The sequence below is a fragment of the Podarcis erhardii genome, assembly GCF_964252035.2.
Source record: "Podarcis erhardii genome assembly, chromosome: 14".
NCBI classification, from domain to species: domain Eukaryota; kingdom Metazoa; phylum Chordata; class Lepidosauria; order Squamata; family Lacertidae; genus Podarcis; species Podarcis erhardii.
Window position 1 is genome coordinate 14,078,974 of NC_138503.1, and position 24,597 is coordinate 14,103,570.

Below are 24,597 nucleotides of genomic sequence, written 5' to 3' on the forward strand. Positions count from 1 at the left end.
GACTTAACACCACACTACATTGCAGCCTTAAATTTACTAATGAAGGTTTACACTGTATCTTTACATCAATCTTAAACACAACTATTACAAGTCCATTCTCTTCTTATGAAAACCACTGCTACTTTGGTAATTATCTACACAAGAAAGACGAATAGAAAGCAGTAACTGTTGTATTTTACCTAAAAGTACACTTTAAATATGTAACAAAAACATGTATCACACAGGTACATTAATAAGGGGAATAATTTTAGGGGTCCAGGTAAAGGGAAGTTTCCTACATCCAGGGAATGGGAAGACAACAACTAATTCTTCAGAATTACTAAAGTTAAGTAGATATGGACTTGAACAGTCCCTTGGATAGCAGACTACTGCAAGCCCCATGTGAAAGTGAGATTTAAAATTTTAAAACATAATAGGGAGATATGATACTATTTGGACATTTCAGTATTAGTCATTTTCAGATTAGAAAGCTGTTCACCCAGTACCTGTTAAGTCCAGTTTTCTTTTTAATACCCAAATCTACATAAGAATCAGTCACGTCTACATTCAATTCTCCACCTGGGTCACTGAGAAACACACCATGTTTCGCAGCAGATTCATATAAAACCAATTCTTCTTTAAGTTCCTTTAACTCTTCCTAAAATACAGGGGGGTAGGGTGGAAGATAAACAAATCCAGAATAGGTTAGGAATATAGGCCTGCTAACATTTAACCAATTATTATGACCAATTAATGTGCGTCCAAAAGATGCACAATTGCACACAGCACCAAACCCAGAAATAACAAAAAATGTCATGAAACAAGTCACTAAAAGGGTGGAACAGGAGCAGGACTCACTTATACATGCTGGGTACAGGGTCCGGGAATGGAACCCCTGGCAAAATGGTTGTTGACTGTTGTCAGGGAACTGCCATCAGCTCAGAGGCGGAAGGACAGTTGTGTTATAGGGAACCGAAGATCTTGCGAAGCAGTTCCTCCTCTGGCAAGGAGGAAAGCCCCACCTTCAGTGGAGAGGAAGTGGTGGGACCAGGGGATGCTAGGGAGAGACTCAACATGGAGCCTGAGCAAACCGGAGAGGAGGGAAATACCCCTTTACCAGACCCATTCTGTGCAGTAGATTTCGGTGCAGGGAGGCGAGGAGAAGGTTTGGGGTCACGTGACTGTTATGCTGGGAGAGGTACAATGACCGACCACTCCCAGATTCTGCTAGCGACTGAGCCAGACATGGACTTGAGACGCTCTTCACTGTAAATAGTTTTGCACTAAGAACAAAGCCTGGAAAAGACAGGTTGGAGTCTTGCCTGTTTGCTCTCGAGCAACCACACCACCTTTGACAACTGTAGTCACAGCTGAGTGTGCAGTTAAGCATCTGTTTAATTTCTTAAAATACCTATATATGACAATGATGATCTGTAAGCCAAATGAAGTGACACTGGTAAGATATATATATATTATTGTCATACCCTTCCCCCATGTTGGGAACCAGGTAGTGTCTGATCAAAGGAATTTACTTTATCAATGAAACAGCTTCAGGGACTGACAGACATTCATTGGGCCACTTTATTCTGGAAGTGTCTGAGTGCTGTCTATTACAACCGACTGATTCCTGGAAGAATCCAGGTGTGACACTCAATGACACTGTCTCCAAGAATTCGGGGCAAATGCCTAGTGGAAAGACTCCTTTGATTCCTGGATTTTATTAAGATGGGTTGAATGCAAGAGGTAACCCTATAGTGTGCACAGATATCTTTGATGGGTAATAAAACTTCATTCATTCATATTCTTAATGGCAGCACACTTCTCACTACAGATATGTCATTAAGTGCCATTTTTCCACTAGGAAATACGGTAAATATAAAGGAAATTTTAAAGTAGGCTAAAGCTCCAGTTCACAATGAATGCATGGGGTAGCCTTTTGTCATGTCTGCCTACATCATCCTCCACCAATAAAATGAATCAATCTTATGGTGTGATGAAAGAATACATGAGATAAGGATTACTCTGTATTTTGCACACTTGCGGGGGGGGGGGGAAGCCCACGCATATTTACTCTGTTGTAATCCTCAATGAGTTCAACAGCAAGTCCTAAATTCATTTAGGACTGCTGAAATTAGTGACAGTAAAAATAAACCTTTCAGTCTAGTCTCCAACATCGCAATGATCTCGGCAAACACCAACATACTATTTTTTTTAGAATGTTTATAAACCATTAAAAAATATCAGGGCAGCAAACTGCAACATATGGGCAGACAAGCATAGAATGCAGCATAAAAAGCTTGGGAAATCAGTGAAGGTTTAGACCTGGCAACAAAAGCATTTCAAGGCTACTGCCAGGTGCACTACCATGGAGAGAGTGTTCCACAAACAAGGCACCATAAGAGAGAAGGCTCTTTCCCCTGTTATCACATATCCAGTAAAGATAGTTTTGAGAAGAGCCACCCTTGGACACCTGAAGACATAGCTAGGCTGGTATAGTGTAAAGTGTTTTTTTCAGGTATTTGGACCCCATGCAGCTTAGAGCTTAGTAGGTAAGCACCTTGAAATAGTGCCCAGGCCAAAATCGTAAAGTACCGTATTTCTCGCTCTATAAGACGCACCATACCACAAGACACACCTAGTTTTTGGAGGAGGAAAACAAGAAAAAAAATATTCTGAATCTCAGAAGCCAGAACAGCAAGAGGGATCGCTGCGCAGTGAAAGCAGCAATCCCTCTTGCTGTTCTGGCTTCTGGGATAGCTGCGCAGCCTGCATTCGCTCCATAAGACGCACACACATTTCCCCTTACTTTTTAGGAGGGAAAAAGTGAGTCTTATAGAGCAAAAAAAATACGGTATTTAAACAGGATAATAAACTAACCTGCAGAGCCTTATTCATTTCATTGCTTATCAGCTGGACAGACTGGGCTTGCTGAAGCTGCATGCGTAACTGATTGGTCTCCTTTACCAAACCTGAAGAGAAAGAGCTGGAATTAATATATCGTGAGTATATGGTAAGAACAGCAGAGGCGGGGGGGGGGGGGTATCAAGTGACCTTGACTAAGGTCTATTTTGGCATTAAGAAGAATATACATTAATAACTCAAATTAAAAGCAATAATCAGGTAGCAGCATTTTTAAATGTACCCTTTTAAAGATGCACTGAAACGCTGGATTTTTCTACTACAGAGAGGATGTGGACATTATGGCCCTATGTGAATGGAAGGTACTCAAGTTCTCAGGTTGTTGTTTTTTTTAAAAAAATCTTTTCCAGCATTTGAGACTGTGGCAGCTTTATTTCCTTTGAGTTTTTCCTTGCACTTTAAAATAAAAGTAATGATGAGTACATAAGACATGTCCAATGTTTGCTTTTCTTTAGCTTGCCTGAAGCTGAAGGAAACTGTGAAACTCTGCCAAAAAAAACAGGATGAACAAGGTTGGCTTGGTAAAATAGTTAAGTTTTGGGGGGTTTTTTAAGGAACAAGATGTCTAAATGTATACAGTGGTATCTTTAATGTCACTTACAGAGGCATTTCACAGTATTTCTTTAGCCAGCAGGAATATTTTTCAGTGTGGAGTTGGCAGGGCTTATGTCACTTAAGTATCACTTGCCACACTCATCATCACTTATTTACCTTGTTACGCAAGGTTCGCTTAAAAGGAAGTTTTATTCTACTGAAACTTTCCATCTTTCTCCTTGCAAGAGGCCTCTCACCACCTATGCCACCTAGGTATCTGATCTAGTCGCTTTTTTAGGATGACACTCTAAGCAAAAAAAAGTGCTATATGAGCTTCGTCGTAATGTATGAGCAATCCAGGATTATTTACATATGAGGGGCTTTCTTAATTCCTACCTCTCAAATAACTCTTTTTACCACTGATTTGTTGGCCAAGGAATACCTGTACATTTGCCACGGAATCCTAAGTGTTTTTCAGAGGATTCTAGGGCGCAGCATGTATAGTGTTTGTAGGATTCGCTAGGTAAGCTTGTTGGGCCAACTTTTCACCCTACACCAGTGGTTGTCAACCTAGTCCCTACTGCCCACTAGTGGGTGTTTCAGGATTCTAGGTGGGCGGTAGGGGGTTCTACGGCACAAGCTGAATCCTCCTTCGACCGAGCACTGGTGGGCGGTAAGGAAATGTTACCATCAAGAAAGATGCATTAGTGGGCAGTAGGTATAAAAAGGTTGACTACCCCTGCCCTACACAAACAAAGAATGTATTCCTAGAATGTGCCCATTAATCACTTGCAGCTGTGAATCAACAGCTTTCTGCGATGTCAAATACACAGGTTACCAGGGCTCTGTTGTAGTTGCTGTTTCCATTGAGGAAACCTGGAGATCCTCAGAAACAAATTCAAAAACCGATAACTGGGAAGAGAGGGAACATTCTTTTCTGAAGCCCAACTGACATGGACAAGAATCGACCAAATATGGATAACTAGAGGTCTGGCACCTAAGACGAGAAAGGTGGAAATCTGCCCAAAGACCTGCTCCGACCATAATGCTGTAAAGATGGACATGAGACTAATCCCAACCGGCTCCTTTAGATGGAAGATGAATGACAGTCTATTTAGAGATCAGGAGATTACCAAAAAGGCCCAAAAAGTTCTGAAGGACTACTTCGAGATAAATTTGAACACCACGGTGGAAAAAAGAACCATCTGGGACGCAAGTAAGGCGGTTATGAGGGGGTTTCTGATACAACAGAACGCTGTAAAGAAAAGAGCACAAAATGAGAAGATAAGACAAGATTTTGGAGAAAATCAAAGAATGTGAGAAGAAGTTAAGATCAAAACCGAAGTCAAAGGAGATTTTGAAAGAAATTAAATTTTACCAAGCACAATACTCCAAATTGATAAATCAGGAGGTGGAGTGGAAAGTTAAGTTAATGAAACAAAGATCATTCGACTCGGCAAATAAATGTGGAAAACTGCTAGCATGGCAGTTGAAAAAGAGACAAAAATTAAACACAATCACCAACCTAGAGACTGAAGGAAGAAATATTCAGAACCCTGTGGAGATAAGGAAGTGTTTCCAGAGATACTTTAAACAATTATACACTCAAGGGCCGCAAAATGAGGCTGAGATAGAACAATTTTTGATAAAAAATGGACTACCAAGGTTGTCGCAAGAAAATAGATCAATCCTGAACTGTAAAATAACACGACAAGAGATTGAAGTTGCCATTCAGAATATGCAACTGGGCAAGTCTCCAGGACCAGATGGGCTTACCTCCAAATATTATAAGATACTGAAAGACTATTTGATACACCCACTAATGGAGGTTTGCAATGAGATTATGGAGGGGAAGAAAGCACTGGAAAAGTGGAGAGAAGCCTTCATCACATTGATACCTAAATCAGAATTGGAAAAGACACAACTTAAGAATTACCGCCCCATTTCCCTTCTAAATGTGGATTACAAAATTTTTGCAGACATTTTAGCAAACAGATATAAAAAGGTTTTAAGTGAAGTGATTCATAAAGACCAGGCAGGCTTTCTCCCAGGAAGACATTTGTCTGTTAATACAAGCAACATTATTGACATTTTGGAACTTCTGCAAACAAATATTAATACTAGAGCAGTGTTAATATTTATAGATGCGGAGAAGGCCTTTGACAACATTTCTTGGAAGTTTATGAAGAAAAACCTGGAAGGGATGGGAGTGGGACGGGGATTTGAAAATGGGATAGATGCAATATACTCAGAACAAAAGGCTAAACTGATAGTTAACAATGTGGTGACAGAAGAGTTTAAAATTGAAAAAGGAACACGACAAGGTTGCCCTATTTCCCCACTGTTATTCATTTCGGTCCTGGAGGTGCTCTTGAATATGATTAGAGGGGACCGGTTGGTGGAAGGAATTCAGGTCGGAGCGAAACAGTACAAACTTAAGGCTTTCGCAGATGACCTAGTTTTGACCCTACAGGAGCCAGAATCTAGTACGAAAAGGGCATTACAATTAATTCAAGACTTTGGTCGGGTGGCGGGTTTTAAATTAAACAAGCAAAAAACTAAGGTATTGGAGAAAAATTTGACAGTTTCAGAGTCAGAAAGGTTTCAGAAGGAGACAGAGTTAAACGTGGTTAAAAAAGTAAAATATCTAGGGGTGAACATAACAGCAAAAAATCTGAGTTTATTTAAGGACAATTATGAAAAGTGCTGGTCAGAAATTAAGAGAGATTTAGAAAGTTGGTCAAGACTGAAACTTTCCTTGTTGGGCCGAATTGCTGCTATAAAAATGAATGTACTGCCAAGGATGCGGTTTCTTTTTCAGACTTTACAGATTGTGGATAAAATGGAGTGTTTCGGGAGGTGGCAAAGAGATATCTCTAAATTTGTCTGGAAGGGCAAAAAGCCCAGAATTAAGTTTAAAATATTAACTGATGCTAAAGAAAGAGGGGGGTTTGCCCTGCCAGACTTAAGGTTGTATTATGAATCAGCAGCTTTTTGCTGGCTGAAAGACTGGCTGCTTCTTGAAAACACTGATGTGCTAGACTTGGAAGGATTTAACAATGCTTTTGGATGGCATGCATATCTGTGGTATGACAAGGTTAAGATTCACAAGAATTTCAAGAACCATATTGTAAGGAAAGCAGTGTTTAATGTCTGGAGAAAATATAAAGACTTATTAGAAAATAAGACCCCAAGGTGGCTATCACCTATGGAAGCTAAAGCTGTGAAAAGACCCAATATGGAGGTCAAATGGCCGAAATACTGGGAAATACTAGAAAGAGATGGAGACAACTGGAGATTGCAGAGTTTGGAGAAACTAAAAGATAAAGTGCGAGATTGGTTACATTACGCTCAGATTAAAGAGGCTTTTAAATTGGATAAAAAGTTAGGATTCCAGGTGGAAAAATCGAAACTGGAAACAGAACTGTTAGAACCTAAGACTAAGGTACTTTCAAGAATGTATAACTTGTTGCTGAGGTGGAATACACAGGATGAAACGGTTAAATCAGCTATGATAAAGTGGGCACAGGACATTGGGTATAATATCATGTTTGCTGACTGGGAAAAGTTATGGACCACCGGTATGAAGTTTATGGCATGTAATGCTTTGAAAGAAAACATTATGAAAATGTTATATAGGTGGTACATGACCCCAGTCAAGCTAGCAAAAATATATCACCTGTCAGACAATAAGTGTTGGAAATGTAAGGAAACTGAAGGAACGTTCTTTCACGTCTGGTGGACCTGCCCCAGGGTTAAGGCCTTCTGGGAAATGATATATAATGAGCTGAAAAAGGTATTTAAGTATACCTTCCCTAAGAAACCAGAGGCCTTCCTTTTGGGCATTGTTGGCCAGAGGGTGTTAAAGAATGATCGAACATTTTTTATGTATGCAACAACAGCAGCAAGGATACTTGTCGCTAAATATTGGAAAACTCAAGATTTGCCCACGCTGGAAGAATGGCAGATGCAACTGATGGACTACATGGAGCTAGCAGAAATGACTGGCAGAATCTGAGACCTGGGAGAGGAAGCAGTGGAAGAGGATTGGAAGAAATTCAAGGACTACCTACAAAAACACTGTAAATTATACGAGTGTTAAGAAGGATGAGGGATTTGAAAATAACAGGGCACCATAAAGTTTGGTGAAAAGACTATGAGAATGAGTGAAGTTTATGAGAAAAATAAATTTTGAATAAATATTATGGTAAAATTAGATATTTAAGACCTAGATAAAAATATTCAAAGTTAGGGACAAAATATTGGAAATGTGTACAATAAGAATGGAAATAAGGTGATAAATTGCTGGTTAAAGTTTTATAAATTTGGAAAGTAGGAGCGAGAGACGTGAGGAAGTCCAAAAATGAAGAAAAGTTGGTTATTACTCGATGCTAAATTTTGTTTGTTTTTCTTTTTTGTTTGTTTTTTGCTTATGCTGTTTTTCTCTCTTTATTGTATTAAAAAAACTCTCAATAAAAAAACCCCAAAAACCCCCCGATAACTATCATGCTCAGCTGATACTTAAGAATAGCATTAAGCTATTGTCCCGAAGGAACTGACAAATGGTTTCTTCATCTGCACCTAGTTATAGTCTAAAGGCTACTGTTTTGAGACTATTATGATTTTTCAGGCAAACACCTATTCAAAACTTGAGCAGATCTTCATTCATGTTTGCCGCCAAAACAATGCAAATATGACAAACCTGTCTGCAGCAGATTTGCACACTGGTTTTGGCTTTCTTCTAGACTTCTTGAGAGCCGACTGATAATTTCATTTTTTTCCATTTTGCTTTCCTCAAGAGTTCTTTCAAGTTGTTTCACATGTTCCTTTAGATGGCAGCAAAGTTCTGACTGATAAAAGAATTGTATCAAAAGTTTCCAATCAATACCTAAACAAAAAATTTATGCCACTTTCCCCCTCCAAAATGGACTCAAATAAGCTTACATTAAAACACAATTACCAAACTAAAAGCAGCATCACAGAACAAGAGTATAAAAGAGGCAAAACAGCTAAGCAATAGAATCAAAAGCTTAAAGAGAAATGTCTTTGAACACAAACAGCAAGCAACACAAACAAACAGCAGAATGGGTGTCCATATAGGCTACATTGTTCCCAATCAAGTTTAATATTAAAATCATCCATACTTCACAATTGGGTTGGGGGGGGTGGAACACAGAAACATAAAACTATTTACATATTCTCAATTAAATAACACAACAACTGAAAAAAATGTATAGACATTTTGGTTTTTTTCCATTCCATTGTAAGCTATCTAATTCATCTTCTGGATCTCAGATTTATACCAGCAGTGGAAAAGTTTAAATAGTTCCAAACTATAGTTCTTCTTCATAATTGATTTTAAGGGGAACCAAGTTCTCTCAAGCTGGTTTTTGCTCTGATTTTTTTCTCATCACAGTAAGTGTAGACATCATGACCAGATACCATTTTTTTTAATTATTAATCCACTCTCCTTCAGTTGAGATTCCTTAAGTATGTCATTTGGCTGCTATTAACATTTTTGCTTCAATTAGCAATTCACCACCAAATTACCATGTTCTGATTGTTATTATTATTTTAAGATGTAAATTCTTTTTTGGGTCAGACACAATGGTATATTATATCCAATCATATTTTGCATATTTTCCAGAATATCTTTGCACAGGTCCAATATACATCATATAATCTGCATCACTAGTGAATTTTTTTTAAAGGGAGGGAGGGAGGGGGAAGGAAAATAAAAATTAAAACAACACTTTAGGATGGTTCAGGTATCACAAACTTAGTCCAATAAACTGTGGTTTCTTAAAGGAGCTGTTACAAGGATAGCTTGCTCCTGGCTTGATATATGAAGCTACTCATAGAGTTATTGCTATTGCCTCTTGAGCTTTTTGTGGGATGAATCAACTTTCTTTTCAGCCACATCCTTCAAAATGGTGCCTCCAGCACTCAGCCAGGAGGGTGGCTTTTTTCCTCATGTGGCTATAGAAAGAGGCAGGAACAGAAAAAGATTAAAAGGAGTGCCTAAAGCTTTTTTTTTTTTTAAGTTTAGACCACCCCTTCTCAGATTTCATATTTTTTGTTATGTCAGTCGGTAAAGTCTCTTTAAGGTTTTAAATCACTTCTTTAGTAAATAAAAATGAAGGTGGGGAAGTATGAACCAGTCCCAAAGATGGATGCTTTTGATAATTGACATTTATCAACGTTAAGAGCATTGTCCTTCAGGGGCCTCTGGTGGTGACCCTGGGAAACTGCAGCCCACTTTAAAAAGAGAAAAAATGGCTGTGCTTCTAGGTGTGGTGGGGCAGGAAAGAAAGCTGGAGTATAAACAATTTGAAGTCAAGTGATCCACAGATTTTTAAGAATCATTTGCTGAATTAGATCTTCAGCATTACAGAATCTTGTCAAAACAGGTCCATGACTGGAAGTCAAAGGAGTGAGGATAGTTACCACCATCTGTTTCAATTTCTAAAATAAAGGAGAAAGCCACTGAAGACAACTGAGCTCTGTGGTTTTGTAGTTTATATGCATTCTGTATGCTTCCCTTCCAAGTGTATTTTTAAATGGAGAGTTGGTATTTAGAATCATTGTCAGATGGAAAAAGCAGAACATCGCAACTTTTCATGCCCTCTGTGTGATATTTTCAATATTGTAAACCTCAATCTGACCTGCTCCTGAAATGCTATATTCCTAGCATCCAGTTTCTGCTGCAAAGACAAGGCTTGTTCTTCATGTTTCTGTTTGAGTGCTGTAACGATCGCCTCATGCTGCTCTCTTGCACGCTGGAGGGTGTCAGAGCGTCGAAGTTCCAGGAGCTGCTGCTGCATGGTTTCCATTGCAACTTCTGCAACTTTAGATTGTTTGATCAGCTACAAAAACAAACAAAAATCAAACAGGAACATGTGTTAGTTCAAAATGATTCTCTAGCACCTTTAAAAAAATAAAATTATTGACATCAATTCTCTGGTTACAAAGTATTCAACTTCTTAAATAGAATGCCATATTATGTTATGAAGCAAGTATTGTGCAACTATATTCGGCTAAGAATATCCATAATAATCAAGTTTTTAAAAATGCTAATATATACTAAAAGGCCAGTTTTGCTTGGAAATGTGTTTGCATACTTCTTTCCCAAAGCAATTTACAGCATGTAGTTTTCTTCAAGACCATGATGTCACACACTTTTCTTAGTCACTGATTAATTTCAGGATGATTACTGTTTCTCCAAGATTTTGCTACCAAACATTATCTGAGCTGCTATCAACAATGAGATACAAGAACCCTTTGATTGTTCTTTATCTGCTGCTTAATATGATCTAACAACATTATAATTGGATTTAGTTGCAGGCTGTATCCTGTAATTCCCCTTTTAGTATCTCTGATATCTTTCCAAACAATCCTAATCCAGTTGAGTCCTACTATATATGGGTGATGGCTCACTTTTCTTCATGACATCACCAACAAAATTCTGAAATGTTGCAGTACTTTGGTAAATCTTTAATAACCATGAGAATTGTAATAGTTACCGTACCTGCTCCTCGTTGGCAGCTAGTGTCTGAATTTGTGTTTCTAAAGCTTTTATTTGGCCTTCAAGCTGAATTTCCCTTTCTTTGGCATTTTGATGGAGTTTTTGGCTTTCCTGGAGACTGAGACACATGCCATCTTTTTCATCTTTTTTTAAAAAAGAAAGAAAAATATTTAAAACTGCTAGATTAAGTTTGAGGGGGTGGGGAAAAGGACTACAATGTCTACCTGTCAAAATGACCCATGGATGGTGGGGAGACCAAACTATCTTGCCCACTGGTTGAATCCTGTTCCCTCCCCCTGAAATCGTCAGTCCCTGCTCACACACAATTGTAAACATTAATACAAATGTAGTGATCAGCATGGAAAGAATGAACACACAATTTGTCTCTAATGAAGTAATTTAATTTTAGGGTCCAGATTGGTGTAGTTTTAATTTAATGAACACACAAAATACAGTTCGGACAATAAATTGTAGCAAAATAACAGTGTGCTGCCTTGTTTATTATTTGTAATAGGCACTTCAATATTAACTCTTGCATATCTGGCCCTCTTACTGCCCTTTTGGCATTTTATCTCTGTTATTTCCCAAACTTCTAACACATTCTGCCAAGAATGCAAGTGATCTTGGTCAATAATCCCAAGTGGGAGTGAATTGGGGAAAACAGCCTCAAATTCCAAATCAGGATTCCTTCTGGATCTAATCTGGCCTACGGACAGGGGGCCCCCCACCACTGCCAGAGAAGAAAATATTTTATTTCTAAGGGAGCTAGAATTCTCACAAACCAAACCAAAACTCTGCCTCCCCAAGGCAAAGAGATTTACCTTTTACAATTGCAAGCTGATGAGACAGATACCTAATCTGCTGGGCTCTTTCTTCCAGCTGGTTATTAAGTTCTTCCAGTTTTCTTCCTTTTGCTTTATTAAGAACCTGAAGTTGCAGAATCTGCATGTTGTCTGGAGAATCTGTGAATTCAGATACAAATTCCAAACATCAGATATTAAAATATGTATGCTTTCCTCAACTAATATAAATATGGCCATATAGTTTTTTAATGGAGGGATAATTATATCTTGATAAAAATATCAGAAGTTTTGCCAAATGCATCTTTGCTTCTCCTTTTGATTCCCACCCCCACCCCGATTAGATGGCAGAGCCAACTATGAAGCTTATATGCAGGGATCCGAATATTTAAACTCCAAAAACCCCACAAATGAAGTCTTTGCTGTCCCACAGCTGCTGGGCAAGCAACTTTACCTACAACATTCTGGCATTTAAGTGGTATATTAATTACTAAAATAAATTGAGGGAACTCAACCCACCAGGCAATAGCTCTGTGGCTGTCTGCAATTTGACCATTCATATAGACTTCTTCCTTCCTAGTTCCCATTCAGTTTTTGTTTATGAATCTTACACAAATCATATGATGGAAAGGCAGAGAGCCTTCCACAAGATCAAGGGTGGGGCGGTCTGAGTGTGTGTCTTGTGAGGCTTGTTGTGAGCAGCTTGCTTGAAGGGTGTGTTCATGGCTGGCTGATTTATCTGCAAGAGAAGGCCCCTTCAAGATGTGGCTGATTTTTTGTTCTGCTGGCAAATAGTGAGCCAATCACTGCAGCAACTACCAGAGCCTGTGTTTATTATGGGTAGGAAATCTCTGAAAGCTGCTCACTGTGAAGGCAGTACACCTTGCAATACACACCTAACAAAAGGGCTCCCTCTGCCAAGGTGCAAAGGTCTATTTTGTAGGGATGGGTAAACATAGATGCTGGCCTGAGTGTGCAGGGCTGCTGAAATAGCTGTTACTCTTGTCAAGTGGGCAGTAACATGCCTGGGTGCCTACAGGTGTTGTGATTCATAGACTAGAACAGTGTTTCCCAACCTTGGGCCTCCAGCTGTTTTTGAACTACAATTCCCATCATCCCTGACCACTGGTCTTGCTAGCTAGGGATGATGGGAGTTGTAGTCCAAAAACAGCTGGAGGCCCAAGGTTGGGAAACACTGGACTAGAATGAATATGAATACACCCACACATTACACACACCCACACCCTTAATTCACCTTGCTATGATAGGATGAAATGATACAAAGAGGCTGTGTGTCTCTCAAAAGCACTTTGTTCTTTCCATGTGTGCGCTGACTGCCTTTCTGAAATCTAGCATGTGCCAAGATTGCTCTATAGGGTGGGAGGAGTGCAGGAAAAAGGATAGAAATATTAATTCCTAGGTACTGTGGAAAGTGGTGTTGGTTTTTGTGCAAAATGTAGGGTCTGTAGAAAGAATCACATTGTCCTTGTGAAATAGTTCTTTTTTCATTGAGATAGCCTTGAACGCTGGCTGAGGTAATACTACCTGGAATGCTACTTTTAAGGAGAGTAGGCGCAGAGAAACCAATCTGGTGGGTTCAAAAGGAGGCTGACCTAGCACCTTCAAGTCCATGTGTAGTCTCCAAGTCAGAAATCTGTGAACTGTTGGTCAGCTAAGGAGTGCTGCCCTTCTGAGGAATCTTTTCACTTGTAGATGTGGCCAACAGACCTGTGGCTCACCTGAGATAGCACTGAGGTTAGTGCAGAAACTTGGTGTCTCAGTGTTGGGCTTGAGGCCCTGTTCCACGCCAGATTATAGGAACTGCAAGAACTCTGAAGCCAGGTTCCAGTTTGCCCATCCACTTTCTATGGAACCATCTGGAAAAGGCTCCCCACAAAAGGCCTCATAAATCCAGTTAGCTGATGCCTTCTGGAGGCCAGAATTGTGTCAATCACCTGTGTAGCACGTCCAGTCTTCTGGAGTCTTTGCCTCTCAACCTGAGAGAGGTCCAATATTGGCCTGGATTTTGGAAAAGGCAAGCCTGTTCAGCGTTCACTCTGCTGGCTAGATATAGTCTGCTGATGAGGTAGTCTGTTGTACTGTGCTGTGCTACAATCAAGGCCAGGTTTTCTTCTGCAAAGATAAGGAAAGCTTGTGCCTCTTTTAGGACCAAGCATGATCTGCCGGCCCCTTGGTATTCTAGGTGTGCTTTTGTGGTTGTGTCTTCTGTCAGGACCAACACTTTTGTGGCAAATGGTGACTGTGAAGTGTCTTGGTGCTAGACTGACTAACCTGGGCGCTAGCCAGTTTTTGGCGTGTGTTGCTTCACTGCTTGACCAAGTTGTTTGCGCCCCTTACTGTTGGCAGTGTGCATTTGGTTAGCTGGGATGGATCCAGCCACCAGCTCAGAGACTGTTTCACCAGCTTGTGTGTGCATCTTCATCATCGGTGCAAAGGTTTTTCCAGTTGGGAGTCAAAGAAGACAGTAAAGAAGGAAATGAAGTTAGGGTTGTTGTTTTTTAGAAAATACTTCAGAAAAAGAGCAATAAAGAGAAAAGGGCAAAGATAGGTAGCAGGAAAGGAAGCCACCACAGAACACAGACAAAGAAAGCAGAGCAGAGGAAATACAACCACTTTAGGAGAGGGCAGAGACTAAACTGAAGAAGCCTAAAGGGAAAAGCACATATAGATCAACTAGTCACATGTCCCTGACTTAGGCAAATCACAGGGCACCACCGTCTATAAGGATATCTCATCTGCTACCCTCATAACATCAACTCTTAGAGTAATTAACAACTTACCCTCACCAGTACCCAAAAATTCTTGTTGCATCTCTTCAAATGCGTCATTTCTTCTTGTTGCATCTGGAGAAATAGGGACTGATTGCTGGATGTTATTCTGGTATGGCTTATATACTACTTTGTAAGGCTCCACAGTTGTTTCTGAAGTGCCACATTGCAACTACAACAGAAAAACATAGTTTCTTTAAAAAGTTGCTTCTTACATTTGTTATCAGAGTTCCAATACCCAATTATGAAATATACATGTACTGTATAGTGCCACATATAAAGGAAGCATATATAAGCCTCACTTTTCCCTTTAATACATATGACTGAATTCATACTCCTTGCCTCTCATCACCCATGTACTTTATTTTTTATTCTATTTGTTTTTTCTGTTGTTGTTTTTTACAAAGTAATAATCATAAATAAATAAGAATAAAAGTGTGCACCCCACCACCGAGACCATTCCATTCTAACTATCCAGCCTCCCAAAATTTCTACACCTCTTGCAATGGTTTGACCCCTTTCCATTTTAAAAGTACAAATTCTACTAACACCTTTGATATCTCCTCAAAATTATTTCTCCTGCGTATTCCTCGTCTTACCTTAATGATAAAAGTTAATTTATCATTAATAGCTATATCCCACACCTCTTTATACACCCATGAACTTAAAAGAAAAGACTTCCTGTATTTACTATTTGTTTCTGATACCAGGCTCAAACACTATGTGAAATGTAGTACCCCAAGACCTTAATTTGGAAACCATTACTTGGAAATAAGCCCTAACAATTTCAACAGAGCTTAGACATAACTCAGTAGTGCCAGATTTGCTATTTGAAAGTTACAAACTGACTTAATCTTGAGGTTGTAGTTTTCTTGCAATGCCACTAGTTTTTACAGCTTTGGAAGAGGAGTACCAGGAAATGAGAAAACAAAATAGCAGCTTCAAAGAGTCTACATACCTTCAAGTTTTCCTTCTTAGCATCAATGAAATTGTCTGCTTTGCTGTGTTGCTTACTGAACTCTCGCTGGTGACCATTTGTGTATGGCCTAAAGTTTTCTGGAAGGTGATATATATTGTCTTGTTGGTAGTGGCTAGATGCTTTAAACCCATCTCCTCCCAGATACACTTCATCAGATCCATCCTCACTAGCTCTGCCAGAAATCTCATACATGCTTTTATCTTCATCTTCATTGTGATGCTCTGACCAGTCACTGCCATGCATTTCACCTTGGAAGTTGCCTTGGTCATATAAAAAGCGCTCAGCATACAAATTCTGACCCTGTTCATAGTCCTGTGAATAAAGTTAGTTAGCACAACTGGGTACTAGTTATGTTACAGCTAGAAAAGTTTGAAAGACAACATGAATAAATTATTATTTTGCAAACCTGAGCAAAGATAAAGATAAACAAGCAAGCAAGCATGCCAATCTGGTCCACTGTATGTCGTATTAACTTACACTTGGTGGATTTGTTGCAACTGGATGATCATTCCATCTGTTGGCATCCTGATCCCAGGGTTTCTGTGCTCTATAAAGAAAGCACATGGAGCCATAGGAATCACATGAGCATATGTAGCATTATTGTGATATATATATTATTAGCTGAACTTTTTTCTTCATCTGGCTCCTACTCAGGCAGCTGATGTTGCTCATACAGTTACTGTGAGTGCCATTTGAAAATTTCAACACTGTTAGGGATGGTGGTGGATAATAAAAAGAGTCAAGTTTCTTACTGTTCATGGTCCTCGGGTGCACTGTAATCAGAGAGGTGATCTCCACTGTCTTCTAGCATATCATGGGGAAGGTCTGTTAATAGCTGCTGCAACTGAAATAAGACTTATTATAGTTACATAAACATGCAGAAGGCTGGACTAGATGATCCTTCCAACTCTACAATCCTATATTTCTTTGATTCTATGGAGCACATATCCACTAACTCGACTTGTGCTTAAGCGAAAGAGGTTTTGGCACCTTCAATATCAAAGGAATTCAACTGAGGAGAAGGCGTGCTACATTGTTCTGAAAACGCCATACCATTATAATATTGCCACCACAGCACATATTAGTCTTTCTCTGCTGGGCCATGAACATTTGCACAAAAAGTATGAAAGATATTCATTCTCATAAACAAGGCAGGTAAGATGGAATAGAACCATAGTAACAGATTCATTTATGGGAGCTGACCTATTGCACAACCTACGCATAGATGCCTTTGAGAGGCATGCTTTGCTGCTACCCAAAACAGTGAGCAAGATTAGAATTCATCAACTTGTTCAGCACAAAGTTGCACATCGGAAATATATCTGTAAGGTTGTAGTTCAGACAATTAGGTTGAATACAGACATGGCTGCAGCAGAACTCTGCTAACTGGATGCTTCATAGGCAGAATTCAGAGAAGGAAGCTGTTGTCATTGTTGCTACTAGTTGCCCCTTCATCTCCTTATACTACACCCCCATGACTGCAAGAATCTGCTCTGGAAGGTTTGGGGTTCCTATGAAAGTGTGGGAGATAGTGCTGGGGGATGCAGATGTCACTGTTGGATCAGAGTCCCTTGGGGGAATGTAAAGACTGTTTGTGGATTGGACACTGTGGACCCAATGCCTGTAACTGACTACTTGAAAATAATCAGGAGCGATAGGTTACCCAATCACCAGTTTCTTTGTATGAGCTTAAAGGTAAAGGTAAAGGAACCCCTGACCATTTGGTCCAGTCGTGACTGACTCTGGGGTTGCGGCGCTCATCTCGCTTTATTGGTCATGTGGCCAGCATGACTAAGACACTTCTGGCAAACCAGAGCAGCTCATGGAAACGCCGTTTACCTTCCCACCAGAGCGGTACCTTATTTATCTACTTGCACTTTGACGTACTTTCAAACTGCTAGGTTGGCAGGAGCAGGGACTGAGCAACGGGAGCTCACCCCGTCGCGGGGATTCGAACCGCCGACCTTCTGATCGGCAAGTCCTAGACTCTGTGGTTTAACCCACAGCGCCACCTGCGTCCCATTTGTATGAGCTTATCCCTCCTCTATTCTAGCACTCCATTCCTCACATTTCTCGAAACTCTCCCCCAGCCCCCAGCCCTCTGTCTGTCTCTCACACCCACACACAGAGTTCTCCACCTCAACTCCTTGATGACTTAGAGAAGCCAGGACAGGTAGCTGATTTGAATGTTGCACTGTTTGTCTTGACATGACATTATATTGATATGCAAGCCTGCCTGAGGGAAGAGGTGTGTGGCAAAAGCTATCCTATCCTCCTGGCCTGAATACTGCCTCCTGCTGGGCTCCCGGAATTGATGGAGGGTGGGGTTTTATCAAAGGTAAAGGAACACCCACAACTGCTGCTGACTTCAGAAAGGAGTTGCTGCTCTTCTAGACAGAATCTGTCTAGACAGAACTATATAACTGCATTACAAGAATGGTAACCTGAAGAACATCTGTTTGAGCCTGCTTTTGCCTTCTCCCTCCCATGCCTTTTCTTCGTATGTCGTGGCTTTCTAGATTATGAGTCTCTATAACCAATTTTTGTAGGCTACTCTGGGAGCGTTTCTGGCTAAATAACAAGGAATAAATGCTTTAAATAAATAATATGCAATGGAACATACAAAACTTGGGAACCCTATAATTTTACTTCGAATCTGGAGTGGGTGGTAATAAAGTAACATTATTTCAGCTGAAGTATCATGATAGGAAACAAATACTGCACTTCTCTAAGTGTTTTTTTTTTAAAGCCAGAAAATACTGTGAATGTAGAACTTATGTCTCTGCAGGGCCAACCTTTCTTTTGAGAGGGAAGAGCTACAGGCCACTTACATCTCTCAGAATACCCTTCCCCAGTATTTCTTTTTTGAGGAAGTTACTTTTCAGCAACTAACTAAAATAAACTTTCTTTACTTACTTGGAGCAAGGAATCCTGTATAGAGTGCACCTGTTCTTCCAAACCTTCAGTGAGGTTTTGGTACTTAGAATGGATCTCAACTGATACATCTGTGCAGTACATTTTCTTTTTTTCACGTTACTAGAAAACTGTACACAACATAAGCGATTATGGTGTTTTAAATTAGATACCCAATTTTTCTTCATCCTAAAACTAGCAAAGCCTATACACGTTTGTTTATTAAAGGAAAGCATCTGCCCACAAAAAGAATAACGGGCAAATAGAAGAAATGCTTCTCTCATATTTTAGAGTGGGATTACTATATTACAAATAATGGGGGTAACCACATAAGTAAGACTGCACCAAAAACACCTGGAAAACTATACTACTTCTTTTTGGCATGGCAATCAAGATTCTAAGTTATCAAATATACTACATCTAAATGTTCTCAGACGTTCCAAGCTATACACTATCAACACCTTTTTGTTCAATGTTTACAATTACTATTTCTATATAGACTAGGGCTTCAGCACTGCACAGTATTGAGGACTTCAGAACTGGAGTGAAGTAGATGAGTTTCTTCTAAAGATCCACTCATAAGAGGCAGCTGGAGGGGAGCAGGAAACCGTTGGAGAGCGGAGGATGCTGGAACTGGATGAGTCAAGGCATATAAGAACAGAGAGAGAAGGGTGAGCAAGGCCATGGAAGGTTTTGAAAGCAAAACTGAGGACCTTGCGCAGGATTTGGGAACTGATAGGAAGTCAGTGTGGGAATTTAAGGAATATGATCACAAGAGAGGTGAATAATTTTAGTAGCAGAGCGCTGGAAAAATGTGAGTTGACCAACGTGAGACAACAGAAGGCCAGAAGTGGGATTACAAAAGATGCCTAAGACACTGATTCATTTTTGCTGGGGGAGGGACAGGGAGAGAGGAAGGCTGCATTTTTATATTGCTGTAAATGAGAAAAGATTGCACCTGTTGTACAAGGATTTCAGATCGTTTCCCAAACTTGGATCTCCAGCTGTTTTGGGACTATTGTTCCCATCATCCCTGACCACTGGTCCTGCTAGCTAGGGATGATGGGAGTTGTAGTCCAAGAACAGCGGGAGACAAAAGTTTGGAAAACCCTGCTCTATGGATTAGATGAGGGATGGAGAATCTCAAGGCCAGAGACCAAATGTAGGTCTCTCCTTCTGGCCCTTAGGACTATTTGTAAGCAACAGGTTCTTCCTGGCCCTGTTCCCCACCATCAAGCATTTTGCCTGGCTGGAATGTGCCCTTTACTATTATAATCCCTCCTGAATGAAGATATAAATATAGATTGATAAATAAATAAATACACAGTGTGTGTGTGTGTATACCTCTCACTTTGCTGTGGCTGGAAAATAGTCTGCTACATTAAGCTAACAAATCACACCCACTGTCATGCCCACTTTTGCCTCTAGACTTGCTCACCACTGCCATATGGTCCCCTTCTTCCTGGCATGCTTATTTCAACGGTTTGGGAAAGGGGGTGTACAGAAAAATGTCCAACTAAGTCAGTCCCCATTTGCAGTATGAAGTGGTAGTACAGCCCAGAAACATGTTTACACCTCTGCAAAAATTAGGGAAGCACGTCACCACCCCGGTGGAAGGAAGGGAATTAATTCAGTTAGTAATCAGCATACCTAAACGAGGGAAAGTTGGGAGTTTTTGAAGCCACAGAAGGTGGCTTCAAAAAAACAAACAAAAATCAAGGGCCTGGTGAATTCTATTTGATATCTGAACACGAATGCAATCTGGAAATTATCCTAGCTTACTACTTTGAGATAAATACTGTAGCTGTGATACTGTGAAAGCCAATAGCAAGGAGTATTAAGTGGGACAGGAAGCATATCCAGCAAGGAATACACAAGAAGCAAAACAAATTCTATGCTGATTAATTAGCATTAATGCAACAATGACAGGAGATTGTACTGGTCAGCTGATGTTGGTGTAAGAGCCACTCTGGTTCTCTAGGACCAAATCAATACAAGTATCTTGCTGCAATACAATTAACCAGCAATAGTTTTCCTATAAGCCCTCTTGACACAACTCCATTTAGAAATTAGCAGATTTGTGTGTTTTTTCTCTCTCCACAAAATATACAGAACTCTCAGGGAAAACTTATACACAGCAAAATCAGTTACATGTACAACTGGCACCCTAAAACACCAAATAAATTAAACTAAATGTATAAGAAACACATACTGAATTGCTGCATAGAACAGCAGAATCTCTCTTCATAACCGAGAGAGGCACCCACATTCCTAAATACTCCAGATAAGAGAAGGCATAATTCACAGTTCTGTTACAACAGCTGACTCCAACATGTACAGAAGCTTAAGAAATAGCAAATGACAAAAGCACTTTATTTAAAGGTGTTTTTTAAAACAGCCAGCCACACTAATAAGGAGCTGTTTCGGTGACATCATGAGACACTCAGGTGTAATTTCAAGAAGATTATGATGTCACTATAAATGTCTTTCCAAGACAACAGTATTAGTCTTAACAGAAAGTAGATTTCTGAGGTGGAGTCCAATCCCAGAATAAGAAAGTCACAGAAAAAGCTCAACAACTATACAAGTTGGACCTGCCATTATAGCTGTATAGCAGACATGCTAGGTCAGTCATATTGTAGAGCTGGAAAAGGTTCAGAAGAGGACAACCAAAATGATCAAGAGCATAGAGTAACTCTTCTATGAGGAAAAGCTACAAAATTTGGGCATGCTAGAGGTGTAAAGTTATGCATGGCTTAGAGAAAGTGCATATAGAGCAGGCTTCCTCAACCTTGGCCCTCCAGACATTTTGAGACTACAATTCCCATCATTCCTGACCACTGGTCCTGCTAGCTAGGGATCATGGGAGTTGTAGGCCCAAAAACATCTGGAGGGCCGAGGCTATACCTTCCTTTCAATATTATGTTCTTCCCTTTCAAACCTTAAAAGTTCAACCAGATGATTTTAAGACAAGATAGCTGCTGGCTGATGTAAATACGTTCACCAGCTATAGAGCTATTGTGGCTAGTAGCTGACCTGTTCTTCATGAAGTTGTCTGATCCTCTCTTAAAGCCATCCAAGTTGGTGACTGTTGCTATTTCTTGTGGAAGTGAATTTCAGAATTAACTGTGCTCTGTGTGAGGAAGTACTTTTCTTTCGTCTGTTCTGAATCTTTCAACATTCAGTTTCACTGAATGCTCACAAGTTTAATTTCATGAGAGATGGGAAAATTTCTCTCTATATATATCAGGCTTCCTCGTGAATTATATAATGAACTGTTTATGATATACTGCTGGGCCAGATGGGTCATTGGCCTGGTACGTCAGGCTCTTAATATGTTCTAAATCATTTCCAATGTGGTCCTTAGTGCTGAACAAGTCATCTACCCCAGCATAAGAAAAAAGGAAAGTTGGGGGGGCGGGGAAAGAATAAGAAACATGAAGTTTTGGCAACTCTTAGTTTTTACCTCTTGCTCCCTAGCATAGTCCTCCTGGTCATATTCTTCATCTTCATGTTGTACTTGCAAAGCTGCGCTGTCAAAGTCAAGTGACATGCTTGCAATAATGTTTCTTGTTTCACCTGTGGTAGGGAAAACAAAAATTACACAACTGCATTTAATAATAGTAAAAAGCTTTAGTGAATGAGGAAGAGAGCCCTCAAACATAGACACCGTTCCTAGAGTGACGTTCCCATTAGCCAGAATTTGTTAGCTCCTTGGTACTTAAAAATTCTTTGATACTGAGCCTTTGGTTTGCAGTTAGCTTTCAAAAGGCATATAATAGGAGTTAACAATGTTTGGTTGCCTGCTCATAATCAGTCATTTGGCCTATGTTACACCTATTCCTAAAGACTGACCCCCTCCATCCTACCCCACCCCAAATTTTTCATATAACATTCCCTACTTGCAGTTCAAGTGCCAATTTTGTTCAGTTACATTACTATGCTTGGAAGGTTTGGTATTCTGAAGCAGAATATGGTTGTGGTGATTTATCACCAGTCAGATACAAATAGCAACTTCCTATATAACCTTGAAAACAGACCATTTTAGTCTCAAATAAACACCTCACTAAACCTTCTAATCACCTCTAATTTTATTCTCTGCATATTATTCTTTAAAAATTAATCTCAAGATTTGCTAACAAAATTATTATTTTGCCATATCTGTTGTGCTTTTGACGAGTTCTGTGAAACTCAATTGGTACTTGAGATATTGAGAAATGCCTTGATATTTGATTGCTGCATTTTTATAGATCCAACCCAGACTCCTGCACTCTTCAGTCTAAAAAGCTAGCCTCAAGCATCCAACCTATGAATATAAAAAGCTATTTTATTTTATAGTTGCTTTGCATAGCAATATTTGCAAAACAATGTGTAAATTGATGGCTTGCAGAGTTTACCTGTTACACTAGCAGGAGACGGGACCAGGAGAAGCTAGCCAACCTTTTTGGTTCTGACCCACCACGCTGAAATAAAATTCCTTTCCCTGAAGACCCTGAGAGAGGCTAGAATCCATAAACCTAAATTAAAATGGCCAGCCCTACTCAGCCTAAATTCAGAAAGATTAGCTTGGGAAACCTATTATGTGTTGAGTGACTGAAACCTTGCTGAGTGAATAAGGTAGCAGGAAATATTTTGTGACACTTCCACTATTCCTTCAAATTATAACAACGTAAGAATAGCTCTTCTGGATGAGGCCATAGGTCCATTATATTTGAGCATCTGGTGAGCCAGATGCCCAGGGAAAGCCGGCAAGGAGGACTCAAAAGCTTAACAGCACCCTTCCTACTTGTGATTCCCAGCGGATGATATTCAGAGGCATACCATCTCCAACAGTGCAGGTAAAAACAGAGCCATCATGGCTAATAGTATCCTCCATGCATTTGTCCAATTCTCTTCCCCATCTCTGGGAAAGCCTTCTCCATTAACTTCAGAATTATATATACTTCCTTACTTGCCTTTGGAAAGGTACATTTTTCTCAGCTAGCTGGCTTTTGGTTTAGCAAGCGTGGCAACTGGGATTTTGTCAAGCATCTTCTGCAAGTCCCTGGTCGCCATTTTTGTTTTGCAAGCCGCTTTGAACGATCAGAAAAGCAGCCCAAAATGTTAACAAGCAATGTATGTGTGAAGCTCTTTTGAAAACGTATCAAAACGTACTTCTAAAGCACTACATAGCATGGCAGCTTTATGCACACAACCCTGTAAATGAGTATTGCTCAAAAGTGTGCCTTATTTAGGCGAATTAGAATTCTGCCATTGGAGCATCTCAGGTTAGGCTGCGAAGCTGCAACCCCACATCTATTTAGGCAGGTCAATGGTACGATTGCCACCTGTCCTGTATTTCGGTGCGTCCTGTATTGATACAGTTTTGCCCTGTATTTCAGGTCTTCTCTCTGCCAAGCTAGAGATCCTCTCCAAATGCCTGTGTTTGAAAGGGTGTGTGAAAAGTCATGTACAGTGGTACCTCGGGTTAAGTACTTAATTCGTTCCGGAGGTCCGTACTTAACCTGAAACTGTTCTTAACCTGAAGCACCACTTTAGCTAATGGTGCTTAAATCCTGCTGCTGCCGTGCCACCGAAGCACGATTTCTGCTCTCATCCTGAAGCAAAGTTCTCAACCCGAGGTAATATTTCTGGGTTAGCGGAGTCTGTAACCTGAAGCGTATGTAACCCGAGGTACCACTGTATTTAAGCTCCGGGTAGCCAAGCACAGATTTAAAAATCCATGTGTGTGCGCGTGTGTGTGACACGTATTCCAGAGAATAGGCTGCAACAGATCACTTTGGACTGCTTTGAAGTCGCTTCAGCACCAAATGAGAAAATAAAAACCGCCCCCCATTTTGCCACAACAAAGGTGGAAACCCTAGACAAGGGGGCTAGTCAAAGGTAAGCGGCTACGCCAAGCTTCCTCGGTCGCATTTTAGCACAAGAGCGTCCCTCTTTACCACAGCGAAGGAAACAGGTGCCTATTTAAAACATTTTGCTTCTAAAAAAAAATTCGTCAGAAGACGGGGTGCGAGTTGCGAGGGAAGCAGAGCAGGCGAATTCGACGTCTAGGCCCGAGGCGCCCCGTTTCCATGGCGACGCCCAACCACCACCACCCCTCCCTGGGCGCCCCCGCCGCGCTGAACCCCGCCCTGGGTTCCTACACGAGCGAGCGAG

General features: G+C 40.3%; 1 protein-coding gene across 3 annotated transcripts in view; it reads right to left on the bottom strand.

Annotated features, from left to right (window-relative positions):
• Window positions 1-24,597, bottom strand: part of CEP152 (centrosomal protein 152) — a 49,307-nt gene that overhangs the window by 24,530 nt on the left and 180 nt on the right. The window contains exons 1-12 of one of the 3 annotated variants that reach the window (XM_081838661.1): window positions 21,905-22,020; window positions 18,442-18,569; window positions 16,278-16,369; window positions 16,003-16,072; window positions 15,505-15,837; window positions 14,559-14,718; window positions 11,779-11,919; window positions 10,961-11,100; window positions 10,098-10,298; window positions 8,135-8,282; window positions 2,857-2,948; window positions 486-637 (exon numbers count right to left, since the gene is read on the bottom strand). In XM_081838661.1, coding sequence (XP_081694787.1) covers window positions 486-637; window positions 2,857-2,948; window positions 8,135-8,282; window positions 10,098-10,298; window positions 10,961-11,100; window positions 11,779-11,919; window positions 14,559-14,718; window positions 15,505-15,837; window positions 16,003-16,072; window positions 16,278-16,369; window positions 18,442-18,543 — 1,631 coding nt within the window. In that variant the 5' untranslated portion in view covers window positions 18,544-18,569; window positions 21,905-22,020. Of the gene's footprint in view, window positions 1-485; window positions 638-2,856; window positions 2,949-8,134; window positions 8,283-10,097; window positions 10,299-10,960; window positions 11,101-11,778; window positions 11,920-14,558; window positions 14,719-15,504; window positions 15,838-16,002; window positions 16,073-16,277; window positions 16,370-18,441; window positions 18,570-21,904; window positions 22,021-24,597 lie in introns of those variants that run through there. The other 2 variants (XM_081838662.1, XM_081838663.1) reach the window with 2 other exon arrangements.